Below are 24,350 nucleotides of genomic sequence, written 5' to 3' on the forward strand. Positions count from 1 at the left end.
ACTGACACGCCTGTGGGACCAGGCCAATTAGGTGTCATGTGTCTTACAGTTAAGGGTCATGACTTCCTCAACAGGACTCGCTGACAGAAAGGAACAAGCAGACGGGACCCCCCAAGCAAGAATTACGTCACACAGGTGTGACGACACACATCTTTAGTTAGCACTGTGTAGCGCTACCTCCATCCTGGCATTGTGTCTGCAACCAATCGTGGCCCTTTTTGATAGTTTCCTACACCAGAACACTTTCAGAAAGCAGCTTCAGATCAATGACCTCCTTGTGTTTTCAGATCAAAGCACCCAAACCGTCAAGATTATCAGATTGTCACACCACAAGAAAAACGAGAGGACCAAATTTGAAGGATTTCAGAAAAAAGGACCCTGACAGAAGAAGAATTTTCAGAGGACGTGTCTGCCCTGGATTAGCTTCCACGTTGATTCACTCAGTGTCTAAATACCTACACCTGTTCCCAGTGGAAATGACATCTCCATCAACAATAATTATTTTTGAGTGGCATATGCCACCCCTCATCCCATGCTGCTGTGCAGTGATTCATTATAATAGACTGATGTAAGGTTCAGAGCACCCACGATCAACCTGTGCATCAGGCCGAGGATCAGAGAGGAGGACAGAGGACAGAGAAAGAAGACAAGGACGAGTTCTGTGTATCTCACTCTAAAGCTGGGGTCACTGACGGGTAGCGTGGCATCCATAAGAATAGCTTTAGAGCCGGGAAACTGCAGATCAGACAGGACGCTCAGTCAAACACAACCTGTTGTCCTCTGCTTACAAATGATGAATTCGACTGCACTGACATACAGAATCATCACCAGCTGCAATCAACACTGGATCCATGTTAGACTTCCAGGTGTGTCCAACTCCAGTCCTGGAGAGCTGCGCTCCTGCAGCTTTTAGATGCATCCTTGTTCCGACACACCTGAATCTAATGAATGGTTTGTTATCAGGCCAAACGTGATGGCTGCTGAAGAGGGAATCCAACCATCGGATTCAGCTGTGTTGGAGTAGGGATGCATCTAAAAACTGCAGGACTGGAGCTGCACACCCCTGCTCTAGGGAGCGTTCAGTTTGCTTCACACTTCTCTGCGATAATAAAGGCACAGAGTCTCTGGGACAGAGACTCACCTTACTGGTAGTCATAAGGACTAATATACACCTCTGTGTCTTCATGTATCCTCACAGGCAGCGTTATACCTTCTCCAGTTGTTCTATGCAGACGGTGTGAGCGACGATCTTACAGGCAGCACACTTCCTTCGACTGACAGACTTTTGCTACAAAGAAAAAAGGGAAAAGGTGATCAGCTCTGAATAGAAACATTGATTAACAATTAAATCACATGAACAGGAGAAAAAAAAACAGGGTTCTTGTGTTGTAGTCGTTCATTTGCTTTATGAGCCTCAAAGAACAGCCGTCACTATGAAGCCTTAATTCCATCTATGACCACTGGGAGACAGTCCTGCACCACGTGAGTGAAACCACCACAGATACACAACATAGCAATGATATGACTTGACAGTATCTAAAAATATGACGGCTTTGTGCGTGTGATACAGCCAGCATGTGTCTGACAGTGATATGAGCTGACACGGCGCTGCAGGAGAGCAGCTTCAGTGTGCATGTTATTATTATAGAAACACAGCGTTTACTATCCCAGATGAATCAAAGCACTCAGGGGTTCAGGCCTCATACAGCCGGCAAATGGAAATAATAACTTTTCAGTCCAGTGGCTCAGGAGGTGGGCAGGTCTCACTCATATGCACACATTACAAGAACTATATTATCTATTGATTTACTTGTCGCTATGTCACTGAATGATAAGACAGAATACAGGAGAACCTGGGACGAGTTCATGGTTCAAACACAGAACGGCTATTTTCAACAGAACCCTGTTATTTCCTTGTGATCGGACACTGAAGGCAGCCTGTAACCAGCACAGCTCTCCCCCACAGCCTGTGGCACTGACTCGGCTGCATCTTTTTACAAACCTTTGGACTTTTCACATATTTACAGATGTTTACAAAAGCAGCACTGCACTGATTTTTTTAAAACACAGTAGTGAAAATGCTCTCCCATCACCAACTGAAAAGGTCAAAGGTCATTTGCATCTGATTAGTCAACATTTTTATGAGTGAGGTCGACGGGAATTAGGATACAGACAGAAACAAGTATACGTCATGCAGGTTTCTCCAGCCACCAAACATGAATGAGTGCATGAGTTTACAGATGTACTGTAAATGTGGTGGAACAGCCTGTGGGAGATATTGGTTTGCTATCCCTGAACGCTAACAGCTCACATTAAAAAGAGAGACTGATGCAGAATGTAAAGTTTTTAATAAGAGCTGCACTTAAGTGTTTATGTGGTAGTGTCAGAGGTGGAGCTGTGTGCTTAGTTTGTGGAGAGCACGCTGCTGTGTTTAAACTACCATTACAAGACTGAACATGCAGAGAAACACAAGAACTCCACTGATCCAGAGCAGAACGAGCCAAGCAGACAATGTGGACGGTTTCTCCTGGAGACAGAAGCTGGCATGCTTGGATAGGCTAGGTGTGCTAGGTTGTTCTAGTCTGAAGGAGGATCTTGTTGTCACTAATGCAAATGTCCTTCACATCTCCATCTCAGAACTTGGATGCACGTGTTCGAGCCCAAACACCCTAGATATCGCTCGCCAATCAAGAAAAACAACTGAAAAACTTCAGATGAAGTCATTAAACTGCAGGCAACATAACAATCTCACTCTATAGAAAGTTAAACCCTGAAATAAATGGGAATTCTGTCAAAGGCTTTTTGGGAATGTTGACTAAACCGTGATAAAATGTTGGAGCTCTTACTGTGCAAGTCTCACATGTGAAGATTGTAACGTCTCTTCTTACCAGCAGCACTTTATAAAGACACCGAGTGCAGCTCATTGCTCATTCAGGGTGTCCCATTAGGACTAGGGATGGGTACCGATATCCGGTGCCATTATGGCATGAACGGTAGTAACCTGAGCTGTGATACACTTTGGATTCCAGCCAATCATTTTACCTTTCCAAGGATAGTAGGCGGGCCCAGGTTCTTTTAGAGCAGAGCTACAGATTAAAAACGCCCAAGGTGAAGCGGTCAAAGTCTGGCTGTACTTCACAACAAAAGGTGCAAACTCAGCAGCAACAAGTGCTTTAAGCTGATACTCTGCAAAAGAGGTAAGACCTCGAATCTGACGAAACACCTGGCGACGCATAGCGTTGTTTTAAAAGCCGAGAAATGCGCCGTATTTGATAGCTTGCTGCGAGACCTCACACCGAGCGCATCTACTCCGGGTGTGGTAAATCTCCATTAGTGAGTTAGCGCGGATCGCCCGGTGCGTGGGGCTGGACGGTGGTTATCATTTTGCAGAAAAAAAGAGACTGCTAAAAATAAAAACATGAGAGGTTTGTGTTCTCCATTCTTTAAGCACCGGTTCGAGCACCGTTTAAGCACCGGCACCGTTTCAAAAGTACCGATTTGGCACCGGTATCGGATAAAACCTAAACGATACCCATCCCTAATTGGGACTGGGAGTGTGATGCACACCTGCTAACTGGTGGTGCTAGCTGGTGGTGCTCATAGCTGTTTCACTGCATCCACAGAAGCTGGAGGGGTTGACCAGTCTAAATTCTGCTTCTTGTTGCTTCCAGTAACTTGTCATTTGTTTAAAGCTGTTGCCAAGAAAACTTAACAGTATGTTTGCTGAGCAGCCAGTACACACTGTGCAAGGAGATGCTTTCACACTGATCTCCTCCAGATTGTTATGCGTGTTCTCCGTAAGTCGGTTGCTTAGTTGTTGATGTTAATGCAAGGACTTGTAGAAAGCAGCAGACATTGAGCAGGTGCACGTGGAAGCATGCGACTGTATAAACATTCAGTGTAACACAGTAAAGAAAACCTGGAGCCATGTATAAATCACACTCTACCCCAAACAGAACAAAGCGCAGTGTGAGTGCAGGCGGCTGCACAGAACTCGGCCGGGCTGGAAACACACAGGCAGATACTAACCAGTAATCTGGCAATACAGTGCTGTTCTCCCACATAGCAGTAGTCTCCAGACACGTTTGTTTCAAACCAGATATGATCTCCATACACAGCTACCTCCTACAGAGACAAACATGGAGAGAGACAAAGAAGAGCTAAGAAAAGGACAGAAGCTGAAAGAAGAGCTGCGGTTCCTACGGACCGTCAATGAAAGATCTGAAGTATCAGCTCACTGATGAAATGTGCACAGTGTTTGACAGAAGACATTTCAAATCACTGTGAAAAATCCTGTGAGTGAACCACGATCAGCTAGCAAGAAAAAAAACCCATACCCAAATGTTAATATTTCATACAGTATGATTCAGTCTAATGTGCTTCTCATTGGCAGACACAAGATGGACTGAAGACCCACTGAAATGCATGATTGATTCCTAAGCCTATGAAAGCCGTAGCTTTCCCTCTCCTGATAATCCAGCAGTTCTGCTGAGCAGTCTGACATGGCATAAAGAGCCGACCCTGTACGTCTCCGTCACACTCACAGTCCAGTCCACAGTGCTGGAGATGTTTGCTTCTGGGTCGGTCCTGGTCACAGAGGATGTGCTGGGCTGACAGGGGAGATGGTGCAGACCGGACTTGGCTATGGCTTTTCTGGAAACACAAAGACCAGGAAAACTGTCAGCGTCCGAGAAAACAGAGAAAACGCAAAGTCGTCAAGGTAACAAAAGGTGACAGGAACATATGTGGAGGTCTATGCACACACGCACACACACATGTGCAAGCAGTCGTGTGAATGCTGAGGCATTTACACTATTGTCAATGGAAAATTGTACTTAGCAGTCAGTATAAGCTTTTAGTGATATAAGTTTGCATGTGGTAGAATACTGCATGTTGACCTTTTGATGACTTAGGCTGTTGTGTGCATTCCAGAGCGCTCTGGCATGCACACCCTGGGGGCGTGGGAGAGGTCGGAGCTTCTCTTATTGTTTTGTGGCAGGATAAACGTAACTATGTCTGTTTTAGTCTAAGTGCCTTTTGTTTAGATGAACTGCTGGACGTCCAGACCAGCAGGTTTAGGGGAGTCTTTATGGGGTCACATTGACCACACACACACACACACACACACACACACACACACACACACACACACCTGCTGATGTATAAAGACCAGGGCAGAGTCCCGGAGCCCTCACTCCGTGCGAGCGCTCTGTAGCTGCTCTTGCTGCAAGTAAAACTGTGTTTCTCCTCTCTGACTCTCAGCTGAAGAAGTGTCTTAGAATACATCTCTGGACATCTCTTGAGTTCCTAATCTTCAAGTCACTCCTGTTTTCTGCTGTTAAACCACTTCCACAGTTTCTGTGCTACTTTCATGGTTCAATTTTAAAATATTCTGCTATTTCTGCTTATGAAGGCTATATCTGTTGGTATTTATTACTTTTACACATTTTAAATTATTAAGCTTTTTATGAGTTTTTTCTCCTATTGAAATGAATGGCAAACATCCCAAATTGCACTCAAACTTGCTTCTTTTCAAGCTCAACTCCTTCCTCACACTTTCACGTACAAACACCACTCCAACTTTAAAATGCACTCAAATTATTGGGCTACTACCAAATAATTCAGCTGTTTCGTGTCTCTTACCGTTTTCGTAAAATCCCTGTTGAAGTTTTCAGTGACACCGTGAAGATCTTTCAGAAAATACATGCGTCGCTATGGTTGCTATGCAGCTCAGCTACAGCGCACCACTCTAGTTTTCTGAATCTGTTTTTCACGTCTGACCAAATTCTTCTTCCTCGCTCAATTTTCACCCTACCCTACACAAATCATACATCGAAACGTAGGTATTTTTGTTAGGATTCAGAAAATGTGACTTATTATTGTGGGAATTACAGATTTCTGCCAAATGGCCTCAAAGCAACACAGTCTTCAGACTCCGCATTCACAGTCTCAAAGTCTCTGACGGGACGCGTTTTCAAATGGTCATAAATGATGTCATGTACAGACGGAGCCCAACATATCTCCAGACAGCCCTGCTCACGATTCAGTCATGTTTTTGATACCTTTTACCATTAACTGTGTTTGTTTCAGGGTACCAATCTGTTTGTGGAAAACACCAGACACACAAAGAAGGTCGATGAAGGTTGCACAGCAGCGTGGGGAGTTTGGGCCTTTCTCATTTTTCCCTTTTCATTTTCAATAAATATGAAGACACTGACTATTCAAAGTCATTCACATTTGGAAAAGAAATGTTTATTATTTATTTGCATAAAGCACGAGCTACGTGTGAGTCAGAAGCTGCTCTGCATATTTCATACTGCTGTGATTCTGGCTGACACGGTGGTGCGTGGGTGTAACACAGCGCACGTACAGCAAGTGTGTGGGCAGTTACGGCTGTGCTGGTGACTGCATGTTATGTATTACTGGTAACAAGAAGTCACGTAAGCGTCCCAGTTTGGGCAGATGTACAGCACCACACATCAGAGCATAACTGGAGTCTAACCAACAACTACACGTAGCAGAAGCTTCAGCTGCCCAGCCAGGCTGCTGACTGCCTGTTAATCACGATGAACACTGAGATAACAGGCGGCTTAGTAGAAAACAGTCGTTGCTCATAATCGTCAGAAAAATGTAAAAAGCAGCCACAGAGCAAAATAACTAGCAGGGATTTCAAAACTTGTTTTAATGGACTGAAGCAAAATCCTGCCCCCCCCTAACAGGCATAATGGTGCACTGCCTGTTAGCTTAACCCTTCCTTACTTCATATCACACTCACATCTGTGTTTTGCCACAAAATTGTGTAGCATTTGTCATTTTTCTGACAGACTGAGTATTAAAATACGATGCACCGTTTTAGACATTTATCACAGGCTAATAAAAAGAGGTTGTATTAAAGCATCATTGATCACCAACACCCATCCAAACAGGGTGCCCTCCACGCCAATACTTAGCATTTCTAAGATCTGATTGGTGCCTGCAGCTCACTGCACACATCCTGAACATGCCACAGACACACAAACATACTGCTGTGACGTCCCAACTGTTTGACCACGTCTGACATGTAGTGACGGATCATCATGAAGGGTCGGTTGGTAGAAATGGACGTTACTTCTGCTAAAACCATCAGACATTTTCCCTAATTTGCATCTTTTTTGACTGCAGGGCTCTGAACACGCTGCTGTGTGTGATACAAACATTCCCACAGCTCTATGTTATGGTGTCATTTCAACATTTCCACAGACTTCTTTAATATTCAATATGCAGCTCAGTTTTATTTAGTGCTTTATGAAGCACGGCAGCCTGAAAGAAAGCTCTTTTTCTTAGATTATATTTGTACGTGAAGCAGAAGGCGCGACGGTTAGTGAAGAAGCTGCAGTTTGTTTCAGGGAACACAAACTTTACTGTGAGGGTTTGAGAGAATTAGCCTGTGTGTGTGATAACTGTGCAGATGTTGTTCCCACAGCTGCCACAAGAAGACTGAAGCAGGTATTTGTAACTATAGTGAAGTCAAGTGGTTTCTCATTCTTATTTCTGTCGGGTATCTCAGAAAGGAAACGCCAGCATTGTTCAGGGTCTCGAACCAGCTACTCGCGCTTTGCTAGTCAGCTGCTCTAACCTCCAGTCTTCATCTCACCAAGGAGCTCAAAGTTTGATTTGAGTTGCCAGTGAAAAACACAGCAGCATCGATCAGCCCTCAGATCCTGCAACGGTAACGCCAGTGTCATGTGATCACTGACATTCAAATATTCATTAGTGTAGAGCTAAAGGTCATAGCTCTCTCTGTTACATTATGAGCCGTCTTTAAGCTGATGGGTCTGCTCAGCTATCTTCAAAGAAACACTGTGTCTCGCATTAAGCAGAAAAATGATCTACAGTGGCTTTGAAAAGTATTCGGCCCCCTTGAACTTTCCCACATTTTGTCACATTACAGCCACAAACATGAATCAATGTTATTGGAATTCCAGGTGAAAGACCAACACAAAGTGGTGCACACGTGAGAAGTGGAACGAACATCAGACATGACTCCAAACATTTTTTACAAATCAATAACTGCAAAGTGGGGTGTGCGTAATTATTCAGCCCCTTTGGTCTGAGTGCAGTCAGTTGCACATAGACGTTGCCTGATGAGTGCTAATGACTAAACAGAGTGCACCTGTGTGTAATCTAATGTCAGTACAACTACAGCTGCTCTGTGACGGCCTCAGAGGTTGTCTAAGAGAATATTGGGAGCAACAACACCATGAAGTCCAAAGAACACACCAGACAGGTCAGGGACAAAGTTATTGAGAAATTTAAAGCAGGCTTAGGCTACAAAAAGGTTTCCCAAGCCTTGAACATCCCACGGAGCACTGTTCAAGCCATCATTCAGAAATGGAAGGAGTATGGCACAACTGTAAACCTACCAAGACAAGGCCGTCCACCTAAACTCAGGCCCAACAAGGAGAGCGCTGATCAGAAATGCAGCCAAGAGGCCCATGGTGACTCTGGACGAGCTGCAGAGGTCTACAGCTCAGGTGGGGGAATCTGTCCACAGGACAAATATTAGTCGTGCACTGCACAAAGTTGGCCTTTATGGAAGAGTGGCAAGAAGAAAGCCATTGTTAACAGAAAACCAGAAGAAGTCCCGTTTGCAGTTTGCCACGAGCCATGTGGGGGACACAGCAAACATGTGGAAGAAGCTGCTCTGGTCAGATGAGACCAAAATGCAAAACGCTATGTGTGGAAAACTAACACTGCACATCACTCTGAACACACCATCCCCACTGTCAGATATGGTGGTGGCAGCATCCTACTCTGGGGGGGCTTCTCTTCAGCAGGGACAGGGAAGCTGGTCAGAGTTGATGGGAAGATGGATGGAGCCAAATACAGGGCAGTCTTGGAAGAAAACCTCTTGGAGTCTGCAGAAGACTTGAGACTGGGGCGGAGCTTCAGCTTCCAGCAGGACAACGACCCTGAACATAAAGCCAGGGCAACAATGGGATGGTTTAAAACAAAACATGTCCATGTGTTAGACTGGCCCAGTCAAAGTCCAGATCTAAATCCAATCCAGAATCTGTGGCAAGATCTGAAAACTGCTGTTCACAAACGCTGCCCATCTAATCTGACTGAGCTGGAGCTGTTCTGCAAAGAAGAATGGGCAAAGATTTCAGTCTGTAGATGTGCAAAGCTGGTAGAGACAGACCCTAAAAGACTGGCAGCTGGAACTGCAGCAAAAGCTGGTTCTACAAAGTGTTGACTCAGGGGCTGAATAATTACACACACCCCACTTTGCAGTTATTTATTTGTAAAACATATTTGGAATCATGTCTGATGTTCGTTCCACTTCTCACGTGTGCACCACTTTGTGTTGGTCTTTCACCTGGAAGTCCAATAAAACTGATTCATGTTTGTGGCTGTAATGTGACAAAATGTGGGAAAGTTCAGGGGGCCGAATACTTTTGCATCCACTGTATGCTGCCAGTAAATTAGTCTGACTATAAAATTAAACTGAACCAGCACAATAATACACTGCTGCTTAGTTATTATTTAGTTACATGTCACTGTATATTTTTAACATCTGAGGAAAAAAAATGTATGTCTGCAAAACATAAAACACCAGTTCTGTCAGGTCTATGTTAGGTGTGTGTGTGTGTGTGTGTGTGTGTGTGTGTGTGTGTGTGTGTGTGTGTGTGTGTGAGACAGAGAGAGAGAGACATACGAGAGGAAGTTGTCCCATGTATCCTGGTAAGGATTGTAATAAATGCTTTGCTGGGGTCCATCTAGTGGAGAGGAACAGCCTTTATGGAGCATGGAGCCACATGAGGTAGCATCTGCTGCAGCCGCCCCAACATCAAAGCTCAGGCCTGCTGGAGCCGGCTGGCCAAGGCTGGGACTGGTCACGGAAGTCGACATTGCGTTCGTCAACTTCGCTGTACTGAGACTCGACTCTAATGGATTATATCGGCCGAAGACGCCAAACCCTGCTTCGTTGTCCTGAAACACGGAGTCTGCCGGAAGCAAGTGTGAGGAATTTCGTCTCAGACAGCGAGGAGGCCAGAGCAAGGGCCGGGCTTTGATGTTCTCCGTAACCACAGCCTGCGTTAGGTGCCTGTGAGCTGCCAGGGTGAAGCTTTCTTCATCAGCTTCATCATCGCTTTCTTCTTCTTCACCCGACTCAGAACAGGAGCACGGGGAGACATCCATGCCCTCTTCATCCTCTTCTTCCTTTTGCAGTCCTGTGCCCATATGCACTACACTTGCCAGTAACATAGAGGATCCCAGTAAATGAGGTTCGATAGATTTCACTTTCGAACGACGTGCACAGGAGACTGAGCAGCAGGGACGATGTCTTCCTCTTCCTGTTCCTTCACTTGCATTTGTTAGCCCAAGCTCGATGATAGACTGTCGCTTCTGTCCACTAGCCACTAGTAGGCCAACACTCGGGCGCCTGCGCTGGTCAGTGCAAACCAGAGGCAAACCGACAGAGGAGCGTCTGGACTGTACTAATGCTACAGAGGGCAGACCGACGCTGGAGCGCCTCCTGGCTTTACTGGCCTGAACAGAGGGACATTTGTGACGCACTGCAGCAAAATGCTTTTGTCTTTTTTGGCGTCGACCAAAGTGTCGCTGGAAAAACAAATCCATCTCGTCTTGGAGAGCGATATAGTACACTGCTACTCAAAATGCATCTGATGAGATACGGTTGGGTAAAGAACACACAGTGCCCTTTCCTTGTCTTCATTGACTGCGGGTTAGCAGTCAGATATCAGATATCCATGCGACCGAAGATTGGTTTCCTCCACTCGAAGCTGGTACAGCTACTGCTGGACATCTCTGACTCTCCAGCCCTCCTTTGGAAATGCTGCAGAGGCAAACAGGCCGTTACAGAAATCTGTCATTTCTCATTAACAGAGAAAAATGTTCCCACCAAGGAGTTTACTGAGGTTAACGACTAAAAGAATCTCCAAACAAATCAGACTGAATCAGCTGTTCTCAGGTTGGATGATCTAACTTGCTGTTTCATGATGCAGTGCTGCTTTCTTCAAAGTCAATCAAATTATGACCAAAACTTTATTGATACCAAAACATCTGACACCCCACACACACACACACGGGTATGTATTCATGTCCTTGTGGGAACATCTCATTGACATAATGCTTTCCCTGGCCGCTCACCCTAACCTTAAAAAATGAATGTCTAACCATAACCCTGATACTAAAACCACATTTTGAGTCTCAAACTTGTGAGGACGGAGATTTTGGTCCCCACAAAGACATCTAAACAGGTACACACACACACACACACACACACACACACACAGACCTACTAAGACCTACTGTATCATAAATATAAACTAAAGCTCATACAGGGTCACATCATTATTGTAGGATCGTTACAATATAAAGTGAAACGTTTAACTGATAAGTTGCTTTACTAGCAGCTACACTGTTCACTGCAGCTGTGAAGCTGCTTCCAATGAAAAGGCTCATGTGTGAGCACAGGGACCGCAGTGTGTCGCAGCACAGCAGGGTGGACTGTAGTGTCACGTATCTTAATAAAACACACAGCTTCACTTTCCAGTCAGAAGAATCACTCAAATTAGAGTTAGAGTTACTAAATAAAGGTAACATTCGATCAGTCAATCTAATCTTTGTGGTTCTTCAGAAGAAGTCAAATGTAAATATAAAAGTGCTAAAATAAATTTCAGTTCCTGATTCTGAGAAGTATCAATTTATGCCCTCAGAGATGACAAAGCATGAAACCAAAGCTCAGCTCTGAAATCTGACCATAGCCACATACTCAGCAACTGAAAAATGTTGCATCAATTTGACCTCCAACCACTGACTGAAGTGTGCGAGTGGTTAAAATTAGATTCCTGTGGATGTGTGGCACATAGGCCAGCTATTCAGTATTTGTATAAACTTCATCTTCTGTGGTCTTTGAAATATGAATTTGGGCCCTGCGGCTGCCGACGCTGTCTAAACAATACGATCCTCGAGAGTCAGCAAGACCAGAAAAGTCCTCAGTAGACGAAGCTGTGACCAAACGCAGCGTTTTCTTTGCTTTTTAACTAGAAAAATCAATTCTACGTGGAGCTTCCCGCGGCGTGAACAGGCAGATTGTTTAAAAGGCTCTTCATCCTTAAATAAGTGAAGTGAGGAAGCATGCTTCGTAGCGTTGGCTTGGTGGGTAGCAAACAGGAAATGAGTGTAGATATTTAATCAGGAGATTATGAGACTCAGCATATAGACAGTTTGTACGAGTCACACGTCTGAACAACACGGTTAAGCGGTGAACGACCAGCTCATTTTACCATCCGTGGCTTTGTTCTGTGTTCGCCCATCAGCAACCCAACAGTTTGTTAATGCTCACACTATTATACTCAGCAATAAGCTCCAGCTTCAGCCGCTCGCTCGGCTGCTGGCAAACCAGTTAACCTGAGATGAACACCAACACGTCACATTTTTAAATATTCTCTAAGATCACTGCTGATGTCTTTCCTCCTCCTCCTCAACACCTGAATGCTCCAGACCAGCAAACTACGGATCTATGAAGCCTTAAAGCTGTGCTTTAATTCACCATGACTGTACAAAGATATTTGTTTGTGTTTCTCGTCTTAATAAATAACAGAAAACATTTTCTATAAATGAAAGTCAGCCAAGATGACTGGATGGAACTTAAGACGGTTTTGAACCGTTTCTGTTCTAGTTCCGTTTTTCTAACACTGAATTTACAAGAAACAGAGCGAAGCACACACCACCACAAACGAACCTCGAGACGACAGATGAGATGATAACAGTGGGGCAGAACATTTGACATGTGGTGTGACTAACTGAACGTATAAGAGCAAACTGAAGATCACGCAGCGCATCGGATGAGGACAGTAAAGCGAGAAAAAGGCGTTTTAGAACCGTGAAGCTGAAACCTCGGGTATCACAGGAAGTCCCATCACAGACTCATTAGCCCACCGAAACCTCCTCTGTTCGCTTACAGTAATCAGCTTGACATTCAGCAGCAAACGGCTCTGCCACTCACTACGTTCAGAGATCATCACACTGACATACATTTCTTCTATTCTGAATCTTGAATGTGGGCACATTTGATCCTTACGGTTACGTAACCACAATCAGAACCAGAGCGACTTACTGCAGGCTGATGTGACGCGGATGATTAATCTACAACTTCTTAGTTTCCAACACAACAGTTGTTTTTTAACTGGGATAAGCTCAAAAGAGTCACACACAAGTTATATGACAGTAACAGGCTGGATATGTCTACAGTTCCTTCTAATCGAGTTCTAATATTTTCCTCCGCGATGTGTTTTCTGTTACATAACGGCTTCATTCTCCGGCTCTAATCCCACAATGGGCCAAAGTGAGGCAGCGATGGGATGAAAGTACTCAGTAATAACCCATCAGACATCCCCGCAGTCGAGCTGTCAACAAATACTTTTGTTATATAATCTTTAAAAATGTAAACGTGCATTTTTCAAGCAGCCAAACCAGTTGCTGTCGCTCTACAAAGCCAAGCTTCCCACAGAGCAGTTGCAGTTTCCCAGCACTAACTGGGTGCTTAGCAGAACACCGTGCAACCACACAGCTGGAACAGTTGTGTGTCACAGGTGCGGTCTCACTGCAGTGCATGTTCCTTCAGTTATTAGCACCGTTACCATTTTTCTGCTTTATTTCAAACCTTAAGGCTCTTTTCATACTTAGAAGAAAAATCGAATTGTTGTGTTTCTGGTAAAACTCTCGCGGCGTGCTTGCCAAACTTTAACTGTGCTGAATGAATAATCAGCAGGGCTGTGGAAAAGCAGACTGATGGATGCATCAGGGGCCAACCACAGTCCACCATCTTTAATGTAAAACACACTAAAACAGACAGTTGGACTCTTTGGAAAACGCTCAAAGAACTTTGAAGTTGGGCGCGAGTACGCGCAGCCACACCGCCGCACGTACTCACGCATCAACACGTTGCTGCTCGGAGCTGGGCTCAAGTGATGCCCTGCAACACAACTTTGCATGCTGGGATAATTTACTAGTATGTGCAGCTTTAGTACAAACTTGTGAACACCAGCAGGGTTTTTGACTGCTTACATACAGATGTTCCAAATGTTCAGACCAATGCACACTCCCAGTAACTTTCACTGGTCAAGTGAGGGACTCTGGGATGCAGAGAGATGACACAATATGTGCTCTAAATGTTTTCCAACACTTTACTTCTTCAAGTTAAATGACACAGCTCAGTGACAGTTATCCTGCAGCAGGTCACAGAGTGCTCAGCTGGATGTTAAGTCTTCTCCCTCGAGTGTCATTCAACATACATACAATGCTGACATCGTGGTGCTCCGAGGCATCCACTGTGGACGAGCTCTGCACTCATTTCCATTAACAACAGTCATTTCAAATTCTCTCACTGACACTGTGGGATGAAATTACCAAAGTGTGCCAGAAAAATGTTGTGAAATTAATCACAAGAACAACAAGTCTGCTTTAAAGTGTGCTTGGGGTTGATTTAGACTATTCTCAATAACCGACCAAGTATTCACATGATTATCATCATGGGACGATAACAGTCATTGCAAACAGGAAACAAACGTGGTCTCCGTCCAAGAATTTGATACAGCACGTCATCGTTTGACTGGCTAAGTGCATGCAGCTAAAAATACTTCTTATTGGCTGGTGGAACCCACAATGTGACATTAATAAGGCTCCACCATCCCATCTTGGTAAGCTAGCCTTGACATTTCAAGATGTACCGCTCTCACTAAGCAGTGCAATAAATGATATGTGCAGCGTTCAGTCTGTGGCATGGTCTGGTGGTATAAATGCCTGAGGTACAAGGGAAGAGGCCACTAAGAACAGGTCTGCCTTGAAAGCATCTTTACAATGAGCAGCTACTTTAGGAAACTATTTTTACACTTCACCAAAAATTAAAGATTTTTAGTCCGTAAGTGTGCCAAAGGGTGTGAGGCGTTGCAGAGCTCTGATCTGTTGGCTTAAATATTTACATGAAAAGCAGTGGTCTGCAACGCAAGCACACAAAGAGTGCTCTAGATAAATGTGGTTTTCCTCTATTGGAGTGAAACAACGCCTCAGAGCTATGTGGCAATCACCTCTATACACCAACACTTCATTATTAGAGGGGCTTTGCAGCTATCACACACAGCAATCAGATTATTTTACATCCTGATGGCAGATTTTTGGGGTCTTTTCTGGCTTTATTTGATAGAAACAGTGAAGACTGACGGGGAGGGCCGCAGGTCGGATTCAAACCCGGGCCGGCCGCTCTCAGCCATACTGTATAGCATGTGGTCGCCTGCTGCCCCAGTGAGCTATGATGGTAGATTTACCTCAGCCTGTTTCTTCTATCTCCACTGCAGGCAGCGTCTGAATCAACATCCTGGTGATTAATCCACCAATAGGACTCTGTCATGTGTTACTGTTTAAACTGGTTTCATCTTTGAAGGCGTGCAGTGACGGGAAACAATAACTTGCTTTCTCACCAAAAGTAACAAGAACGTTCTCAAAATGTTGTTTGTTTGTAACATTTGTTACAAACAAACAGAAATGCAGCAATAACTGAGACTAACGTTTGTCAGATCAATGGCTGAATTTTACAATATGTAATATTGACCTTAATAAATGCCTTCCAGACTTTATGTGAAGAAAAAGCATAAAGTGCAATGAGTGCGCTTATGCCTGCGACAAAGTAAAGGTAACTTTAGAACGCCGTCATGCTCTGCACGCCACCTGAGCCATCAGATGAACCACAGGTAGGACTTTCAGTCATTTCTGCCGCTTCAGGCTTGTTTGCTTTGCACCACAATCTGCGTTTTTCCATCACTGAAGAGCTATTTCTGATTTCAAGAGACGGTCAAACGCAAGACTACAAGAACTGTAATTTAACTATAGCTCATGTTCTTAATAAGATGCTTGCAAAAACAATCCGTTTATAAAACTGCATCAATGTACACGTGCAGCAGGAAGGTGAAACAGGTGGAACACGTGGATCTGCCTCACATCCATATACAACCACAGATACTGAATGCAAGGCAGCTCACAAAGTTCTTCAGCCATCCAGCTGCATCCAGCTGCATCCAGCAAGAACAGTGCCACATCCTGCCGTCACTGCAACGCTCACCGTGTGTTACACAGCCGAACAGCAGCGCAGTCTGGCACTGAGGAAACACTGACTGGAATGTGATGTGGTTGATTAAGTGGTTATATGTAAAGTGCATGTAAAGGGCTCCTTACATTTCATTTTTAGCCCCCAGCCCCCCTCATGTTCTGATGCATAGATCAGACTTTTCCCACAGAAGCACAGACAGGTTCGTCTTTATTGATCCCAAAGTTTTGATCTGCAGTGGTGCAAAACAACACCTACACACCGAGTTACTGGGAAAACGTTTCCTGGAAACAGAGTCAAAATTAATAATAGCAATAATAATAATGGCAACAACAACAAAGTGAGACAGCTAGCAAAGAGGTTTTTTCTTAAATGAATGCAAATAACCTCTGCCTCTCTGCCCCCACCCTCACACGCACCCAAAGCCTGGTGGGGGGCGGGACTAAGCCAACCACAGGAAACCTTCACAGCGCACTGGGAGACATTCAGGATCCAGAGCAGCAAAACAGTCAGGCTGAGATGTTTACGTTGGACTGATGATGTTGGCGTCGAGGGACGTCTAATAATACAGGAACAACGGCCCACAGAGCTGATACACGGACTCTCTGACATTGTCCCTCTGTCTGGTAGCTGCGCCCTGCTCTTATTACCACTCTGCACCATTGTCAGGCTAAACAGTGACACGCTTCCATTCTAAACCACAGCGAGGCAAAGTCACTAAAATCACACTAACAAACACACGTAGACGTGCGTAAGTAATGGTGCTAACATACCTCTAATCACAAGCATTTGAACAGCAGGGCAGTCAGAGGACGTGTCACAGTGTCATCTGAAAGCAGACTACAGACACTCCGTCAACCTTTCAGTTCTAGTCTCTCTTCTGGTTCCATCTGACATCACCGATGCTTTCATTGTCATGACGATACAAGAGTCACGATCCAAAGGGAGCAGCTAATTTCCACAGCATGCTGGCCTTTGGCTCAGAAATGCACATTACATGTAGAACAGCACTCTGACACATTTCAGTTTCAGGGTGTGCCCCTGACCTGGGTACCACCCACTCTGTGTGGAGCTGGTGCAGCTGCACACAGCCGACAGGATATTTATGTGTCAAGGAAGGTGGCTTTGATCCACTTGACGAGTGACAAGTTTGTCGTTTTACTTTCAATTGCTGAATAAAATCTTCTTTTGGTTCCGAGTGCACTTCCCCCACAACACTCGGACAGCTACACCCCTTCGTCGCTTGGACTCTGTGGGGCACAGAAAGTCTATGTGCTGCTTGCCTCTGGACAGATGTTCTACAGATGTGATACTGAGATGGAGGCAAAGCACTGAAGCTGAAGAAGCTAAAACACAGAGTGCTGCACAGTCTGCAATAAACTCGTCACTCCACTGTGGACAGTCGTATATAATAGTAATCAGAACTGTCACCTCACAGCAAGACGGTTCTGGGTCTGTCAGCGTTTGTACGTATTAATATTAATCGAATGCAGACCAAAATTACTTGAAACAGACATCCAAAAAGAAGAAAGCTTTTCAGAGTTTCTGACTGCTCTAAAGTAAACGACGGAGTTCCTGTCAGAGCTACGCTGCCTGTCGTCCACTGTGTGTAGCCTCCGACTGTCGTACATGCACCGCAGCACTGGATGTTCCTGCACATTCTTCAACTCGGAGAAAATGTCACAGATTTTCCAAAATGAGCGCATGAGCAACACAGGATGAACAAATGAATGTAGCCATTACATGTTTAGGATTACCAGATGAACTACTGGGTTTCACACACACACACACACACACACACACACACACACACACACACACACACACACACGTTACAGGACAGCGACTGTGGCCTCCTGCTACACTGGAGTCTAAACTCTTTATATGAACAAAACCTACAGCTGTGCAAAGATGTCAGCTCATCTTGCAAGTGCCCCTGTATGCCTGCTAGACTCATCATTACTGTTCTGCTCTCTGCTTGAAATCACAAGAACAAGGAAGAACACAGCACTGCATCAGCCTGCAAGAACACAGACTCAGTGTGAGTGGATTCAGCCTCATGTTCAACACTTTCTTTCACTATCAAACCCTCCAGCTGAGACATTATTATTATTGTTAAGACTGTGTGGAAATAATGTTCACTCAACTCAACACTGACTTCATCTTAAGTTAGCATGTAGCAAACTTTTTAACCTAACAAATATTCAAAAATCAAAAGGAGAAATTAAAAGCCAACCTGTCAAAGAAAGCAGAAAACTATCCATCCGTGAGTCCACGCCTCTTATTTGTCGAGCTTAGACTAAACCCTGGTGTACAGTGACGGCTATTAGGAACAGAGGGGAGGGAAGTGTGTGTGTGTGTGTGTGTGCACATAGGGGGGTTAGGGGCGTGTGCTAAGAGGAAGAGAGAGTGGGCGTGGCCCTGAGACACGGAGAGCCTGAGAGAGGACTAAAATAACTACTGTATTTCCTTGACAAGCCGAGTGCAGAGCTGTTTGATAAATGCTCACACACTGACACACACAACTGAAGTAACACACAGCGAGTGATTATGACACCGCAGTCTTTCAAAGGCACACCGAGCTATTCAGAGTAGGTGTACAGTGAGGATAGACGAAACACAAAGCACCCACTCAAACACAAAGTCTATGACTCAGAGCTGCAAAGGACGTCTTTACACCAGCGCAGGAGGGAACAATGAAGAGCACTGAACAGCGAACAGATGACCATCAGACCTAAAAATACATCCCCAATTCCAGCCGGGACGCCGCGTTAAATACTAATAAAAGTCAGAAAGTCCTAAACTTTGATTTGATTCACAACAGAAAACATGTTCAATGTTTAACTTAAAACCAACCATGTGACAGTGAGGTCATTATGAATGTGATGACAGCAACAAAGGTGGACGGGGCCACGCTTCTCGCTGTGCAGCATCCTGCCTTCTTTTAACTACAGGCTGTGAACTGGACGTTTGAGAGGGGACTGGTCCCGACGGGTCAGACTATTTAACATCAGCTAAACGTGAAAAGGTTCCAACCTGAGCCTGGCTTTTTTGGTTTGTTTTTCCACAATAACTCCAGCACATTGGATAAAGCTTGCTGTGGTTTTACCTTGAAAGTGGGAATATTTCGGGCCCACGCGGTACTTCAGGTACTCGTCACCATGTAGCACAGGTGGCTGCTCAAAACAAGCTACAACCTAACATCTACACGTTGATGCCAGGTTCATCTTCATAATCAGTGTCATCATTTAACATGTAGATTATTTAGTCTATTCACACACACAGCAACCCAGATTATCCACTAGTTGCACACCACGCTCAGTGACTCACTGACACTTTCTAACCAAGCTGGAAGCACAGCTGTCATCTTTATTTCTGTTGACCTGACAACTACAGCCCCCGTTGCCGTGGGAATTGTGTTCCCAGTCCACAGGATCACTAGTAAACCACTGGCAAGGTTATACACACAGACACAGATGCACATTTGCACACAAACAATCCTGCTGTGAGTGCCAGCGTGAGCAGGAAATAACAGTGCAGAGACTTACAGCCTGTGTGTGTTGCCTCTGAGCATGTTTCAGGCATATCTGCCCTGCCAAGGTCTCTGAAGCACAGAAGGCAATAGCTCCACCTACTGGTCATTAACAGATGTTACACCAACAAAGTGCAACTCTCTCTTAAGGTCTTGTCGCTCTTTCAGCCTTACCTCCTGGTGAACAGCTTGAATCCAGTGAAGGACTTGGAGCAGCCACTGTGGATCTCCTCTTCCTCCACACAGAAAAGAGGCAACAAGGCTGGACCGGGGGCAAAGGAAGAAGGCAAAGAGGAACTGGATGAGGATGCAGAGTTGCAGTCTCCATCATCTACGTTAACATTTTGTAAGCACGTTCCTTCCCCTTCTGCGTTTGTGTCCACACTGGTTTCTTCAAGCTCACCACTGCAGGCCTCCGGGTCAGTGTCGTGCTCCAGATCTGTACCTGCTCCCGGTTCCGAATCCATGACAGAGTCTGTTCAGGTCCTGTGATCTCACATTGTGTTAGAACGACCTGCAACGCTCCTGGATTTCTGGGTAGTCTTTGAAAAGCATGACGTTAAAGACGAGTCCACTTATGACGTCAGTCCAGCTCCTGTGTTACAAAGGAACTCCCACAGGACCACTTTAATTATTCCTCCTGCCTGCAAGTCCTTTACACTCTACCTCTCAATGACACCAGCTTCACTCAACTTATACAGATGTGAGATATGACCTGAAATCACGAGACAGAGAGTGAGTGTACATTGTGTCCACAGAGATATCATTAAAGGACCACACCAGCAATCACAACATGTCAGTAACTGAAGTGTGTCCTTACACAAGACACTACATGGTTCTCCTGCAGTTACTTAAGAACACTACTCTAAGTACTAAAGCACAGCTCAACTAAACGTATTGTGCCTCAGTTACAGTGACCCATACACTAAAAGAGTTCTAGCAGTAATGACAAAAGTTACCTGTTACTAGAGTGTCTAAAGAATTGTGATGTAACAAACACAACTCTAGTAAAGCCTTAAAGTGCAGTTCAACTACTGTTAGCCTGAATAATAATCAACACTTACGAGCTGGTCAAGGACTTCAAACATGGCTACCCAGCAGAAGCTACAAAGTCAATAATCCACAAGCCAAAGGTCGTTCACAAGAGAGACAAGGTGTGTGTGTGAGTCTACAGACGGATTAGTGCGTCTTGAGGGAGAGTTAATCCTTCCCAGCCGTCCACATGTACGCCTGCAGTAAGCAGCAGCAGCTCACAGCCACTCACTCTGCATCTCACCCTCCACACTTCTTCCTCTGACAAAGTTTACACTCAGTCTTCTTCGCCTCCTCCTTTTGGATTCGTGTTGAGTTTAATGACACTTCATGTAACGTGGATACTGACGCGCGTGCGCAAACACTATAACTACTGTAGCGAACTGCTGCACGCGCAGTTTGGTAAATACACGCTGATCCTGTGTAGTACTACTCGGCCGGCTAAACCCAGGAAGTGGATAATGAAAACAATCAGGGCCTCGGCGCGAGTTGCCTTGTCACGTGCCTGACTGAATGTCTGCAAATGAATTAATGCTGCTGTTCACTATACAAACGTTTTATACACACAAGAAAGAAAGAAAGAAAGAAAGAAAGAAAGAAAGAAAGAAAGAAAGAAAGAGTAAAAAGTTTGCTGGTGAGAGATTTTTCAAATTGACTGTTCTCTGCTGCACTTCGCTCTCTCTGCAGGTCATTACTATAAACCAGGTTGCGCACGCAGCCTGCTGTGAGTCTACCTTGAACATTTGCGTTGGCTCTATACTTCAGCGTCACTGAAACACATTCACGCACAGACTTTGACGACACTGATCAGCCGTTGTCTCTGCCCTGCTGTAAATGCCCACATGAGGGTGCTGTGTAACGGACAGCCACTCGGTCCGTGACAGGATTTTACTTTCTGCTATATTTGTTTTAGATTAGTTTCTTTAACCCGGGATTACCAGACAGTCGTTAGTGTGGTTTCAGCAGTGCTCGGATGTTGCAACACTAATACAAGCTACACCATCACCGAAGAGGCCGTGACTCCTGCTTCCGTTTTGTAGGGTTACACTTTCTAACATCAGCTCATTGACAGGTTTAATACGCGGGAAAAATCTCAATTTTTCAGATTTCACTGTCTCGTCGGGGCGTTTTCACGCCGGTAGTGGGTTTACTGTGGTCTGAATCCGTTCTTGATTTTGTAAACTTGTACCGTTTTCCGTGGTTTTCGTTTCTTTTCACAGACAACATTTCAAGCAAACAAAAAGGCGTGTCTACAAACCACGTGAGAATATTCAGTCCGCTCATTGGCCAGAAGTATCTGGGGCGGGAGCCACAAAGGTAAATACAGGAAGAAGATGCCGTGTTCTGGTTCTGGACGCGGGCAGTTAACGTTCATTTCACGGTGTGTTGCTAGCTTGTGCAGAGCTTTGCACCTTCCCACATCGAGACGGCAGACCGCACGTCACTACGGGCCGTTTAGCTCTCACGTGGTGGTTGGTTAGGATCACGTGCACACCATAAACTCACCGCTCGATCGATGTGGAAACGAACACAGCTTTAAGGCATCCGATCAGAAATGCCGTTCACATTTTTTAATAAGCAAATATTAATACCTCACTTATCACATGTCCACTGCCTCTTACACAGCACGTGCACCTTGATGTCTGCCTCAAACAAAGTGAGACAGAGTCAGAATTAGTGAGTGAGCGCAGAATTAAATGTGGAGAAGAATTACTGTGAAAAGCAGACATATTCGCAGCTTTTGCCCAACCCTGAACTCTGAGGAAACTCGGAGTTTTGAGAACAGCTGATCATTTAGAGCAGCGGTCCCCAACCCCCGAGCCTCGGACCGGTACCGGTGCGTGAGTCGTTTGGTACCGGGCCGCGAGAGTTGAGGCTCAGGTGTGAAATGTCTGGTTTTCAGGGTTATTTTGTTATCATTTTTATCGTTTACTCGGTTTTCCTGGGTCTTTTCACGTGTGTTATGAATAAATGTTCTTTTTTTCGGTACCGGTACTAGTTTTATTTTGTTGTATTTATCCGCGACACCTTAAAGGCCGGTCCGTGAAAATATTGTCGGGCATAAACCGGTCCGTGGTGCAAAAAAGGTTGGAGACCGCTGATTTAGAGTCCACACCAGACCAGGATTGTTCTGTGCAAACATTTTGCAATGAATCTTAAATTTCATTTTGTGATACTTTTTACAAGAACTGGTCTGCATGCAACAAGCGGATAGGGTTGCCAACCGTCCCTTAAAAAACGGAATCGTCCCGTATTTAGAAACAAAAGTACACGTCCCGTATTGAGCTAATAAGGGACGCACTTTGTCCCGTAATACAGTGAGAATCAAAAGTAGTCTATAAATGTTTATGGAATTAACACTTTGTTTGAAAACATAATTCCCAGCCCCTCTCCTGCTTTGTGACCAATGAGCTGACAGCACACTTATGACAATTCGAGTATGACAATTCAGATTACCGCTCATCTCATTGGTCGAGGAAAGGTCGCTTACGGAGAAAATACCGGAAGACAACAGATGACCACAACAAGAAGCATGGCCAACAGGGAAACAAACGCCGACACTGCGGTGCAAGTCTCGGACGACAGTACACCTAAAGCTGGGCAAACACTGTGCGATTTTTTCAGTCACGTTATTCAGCTCCTGCTCAAACTGCACGATTGACTCGCAGGGGTTAGAAGTTGGTAGGTCACGATGCAGGTCTCACACTAGTGATGGCCCGCTTGAAGCTGACGCTCCGGAGCGTGTGTCGAAAAAAACAACACACTGGTTCAGAAGCACTGTGTCGAGGCTTGCTTCGTTTGGCAAAAGTCACGTGACCAGTGACGTCCGAAGCTTCATTACGCACGTAACTGCTTCGGTACCTGATTCAAACGGATATAAGGAAGTGAATCATCCACGGGATTCGTGGAGTGTGTTGATGGTGACAGAGAGCGACGAGGTGATCATTCCACTGACAGATATGGAGCCAGCGAGGAAGAGAGGACGTTCTGGCGTGTGGGAATATTTTGAGTTGATTTTGCTCAATTCATTTTATCTGCCGAAGTGAAAAACTTGAAATGTCCAAAATCATGTTTTCATAATGTAAATATCATTACAGCATATGACTTTAGGAACACTTCCATGTGAATTAAAGCTAATGAAGACTACAACAATGTATTTGACACTATACGTACATGACATTGCTACAGTTTAGAAAATCATTTTGTTTATTGTTTTTAGGTGATAGTCTGCAGGACCCAGGAATACCTGCATATCTACCAGCTTGCAGTGTGGTTCCTGCACTCCACAGCCTCTTCTGTTCCATGCAAGTGGATTTTCTCCAGGGCAGGAGAAACTATTTCTAAGAAAAGAAACAGACTCAGCCAGCGCACAGTAACACTAATCCTCTTTTTAAATGTAAATAACAAAAGGGCTACCTTACATTGATCATGTTTTTACTTTGCAAGTTCTTGATTAGGGGTGGGTTTTGATTATCGCCTTTCTGATTACAATCCATGCTAAATGGAATAAAGTGATATTGATTCATTAAAATCCCGTGTCGATTTGTAAATTAACGTTATTATGCCTGAAACGCCAGCATCTCAGGTTAAACCTCACAACATGTCGTCAAACACCATGCAGCTAAAACAGTAACTGCGAGCAGGTTTACGGATTCTGCATACAAACGTGAACACAGA

At 44.8% G+C, this 24,350-nt stretch overlaps 1 protein-coding gene across 6 annotated transcripts in view; it reads right to left on the bottom strand.

Annotated features, from left to right (window-relative positions):
* LOC146548348 (diacylglycerol kinase zeta-like) overlaps window positions 1-24,350 on the bottom strand; it is a 95,803-nt gene that overhangs the window by 49,857 nt on the left and 21,596 nt on the right. For 2 of the 6 annotated variants that reach the window (XM_085265698.1, XM_085265697.1), the window contains exons 1-6: window positions 18,345-18,425; window positions 9,698-10,840; window positions 4,545-4,653; window positions 4,030-4,125; window positions 1,211-1,288; window positions 673-735 (exon numbers count right to left, since the gene is read on the bottom strand). In XM_085265698.1, coding sequence (XP_085121824.1) covers window positions 673-735; window positions 1,211-1,288; window positions 4,030-4,125; window positions 4,545-4,653; window positions 9,698-10,623 — 1,272 coding nt within the window. In that variant the 5' untranslated portion in view covers window positions 10,624-10,840; window positions 18,345-18,425. Of the gene's footprint in view, window positions 1-672; window positions 736-1,210; window positions 1,289-4,029; window positions 4,126-4,544; window positions 4,654-9,697; window positions 10,841-18,344; window positions 18,426-19,814; window positions 20,356-20,704; window positions 21,271-24,350 lie in introns of those variants that run through there. The other 4 variants (XM_085265700.1, XM_085265699.1, XM_085265701.1 and 1 more) reach the window with 3 other exon arrangements.

The sequence above is a fragment of the Mchenga conophoros genome, linkage group LG23, assembly GCF_057382185.1.
Source record: "Mchenga conophoros isolate Kocher_MC1m ecotype Shallow Benthic linkage group LG23, M_conophoros_male_GT1.1, whole genome shotgun sequence".
Classification (NCBI taxonomy): domain Eukaryota; kingdom Metazoa; phylum Chordata; class Actinopteri; order Cichliformes; family Cichlidae; genus Mchenga; species Mchenga conophoros.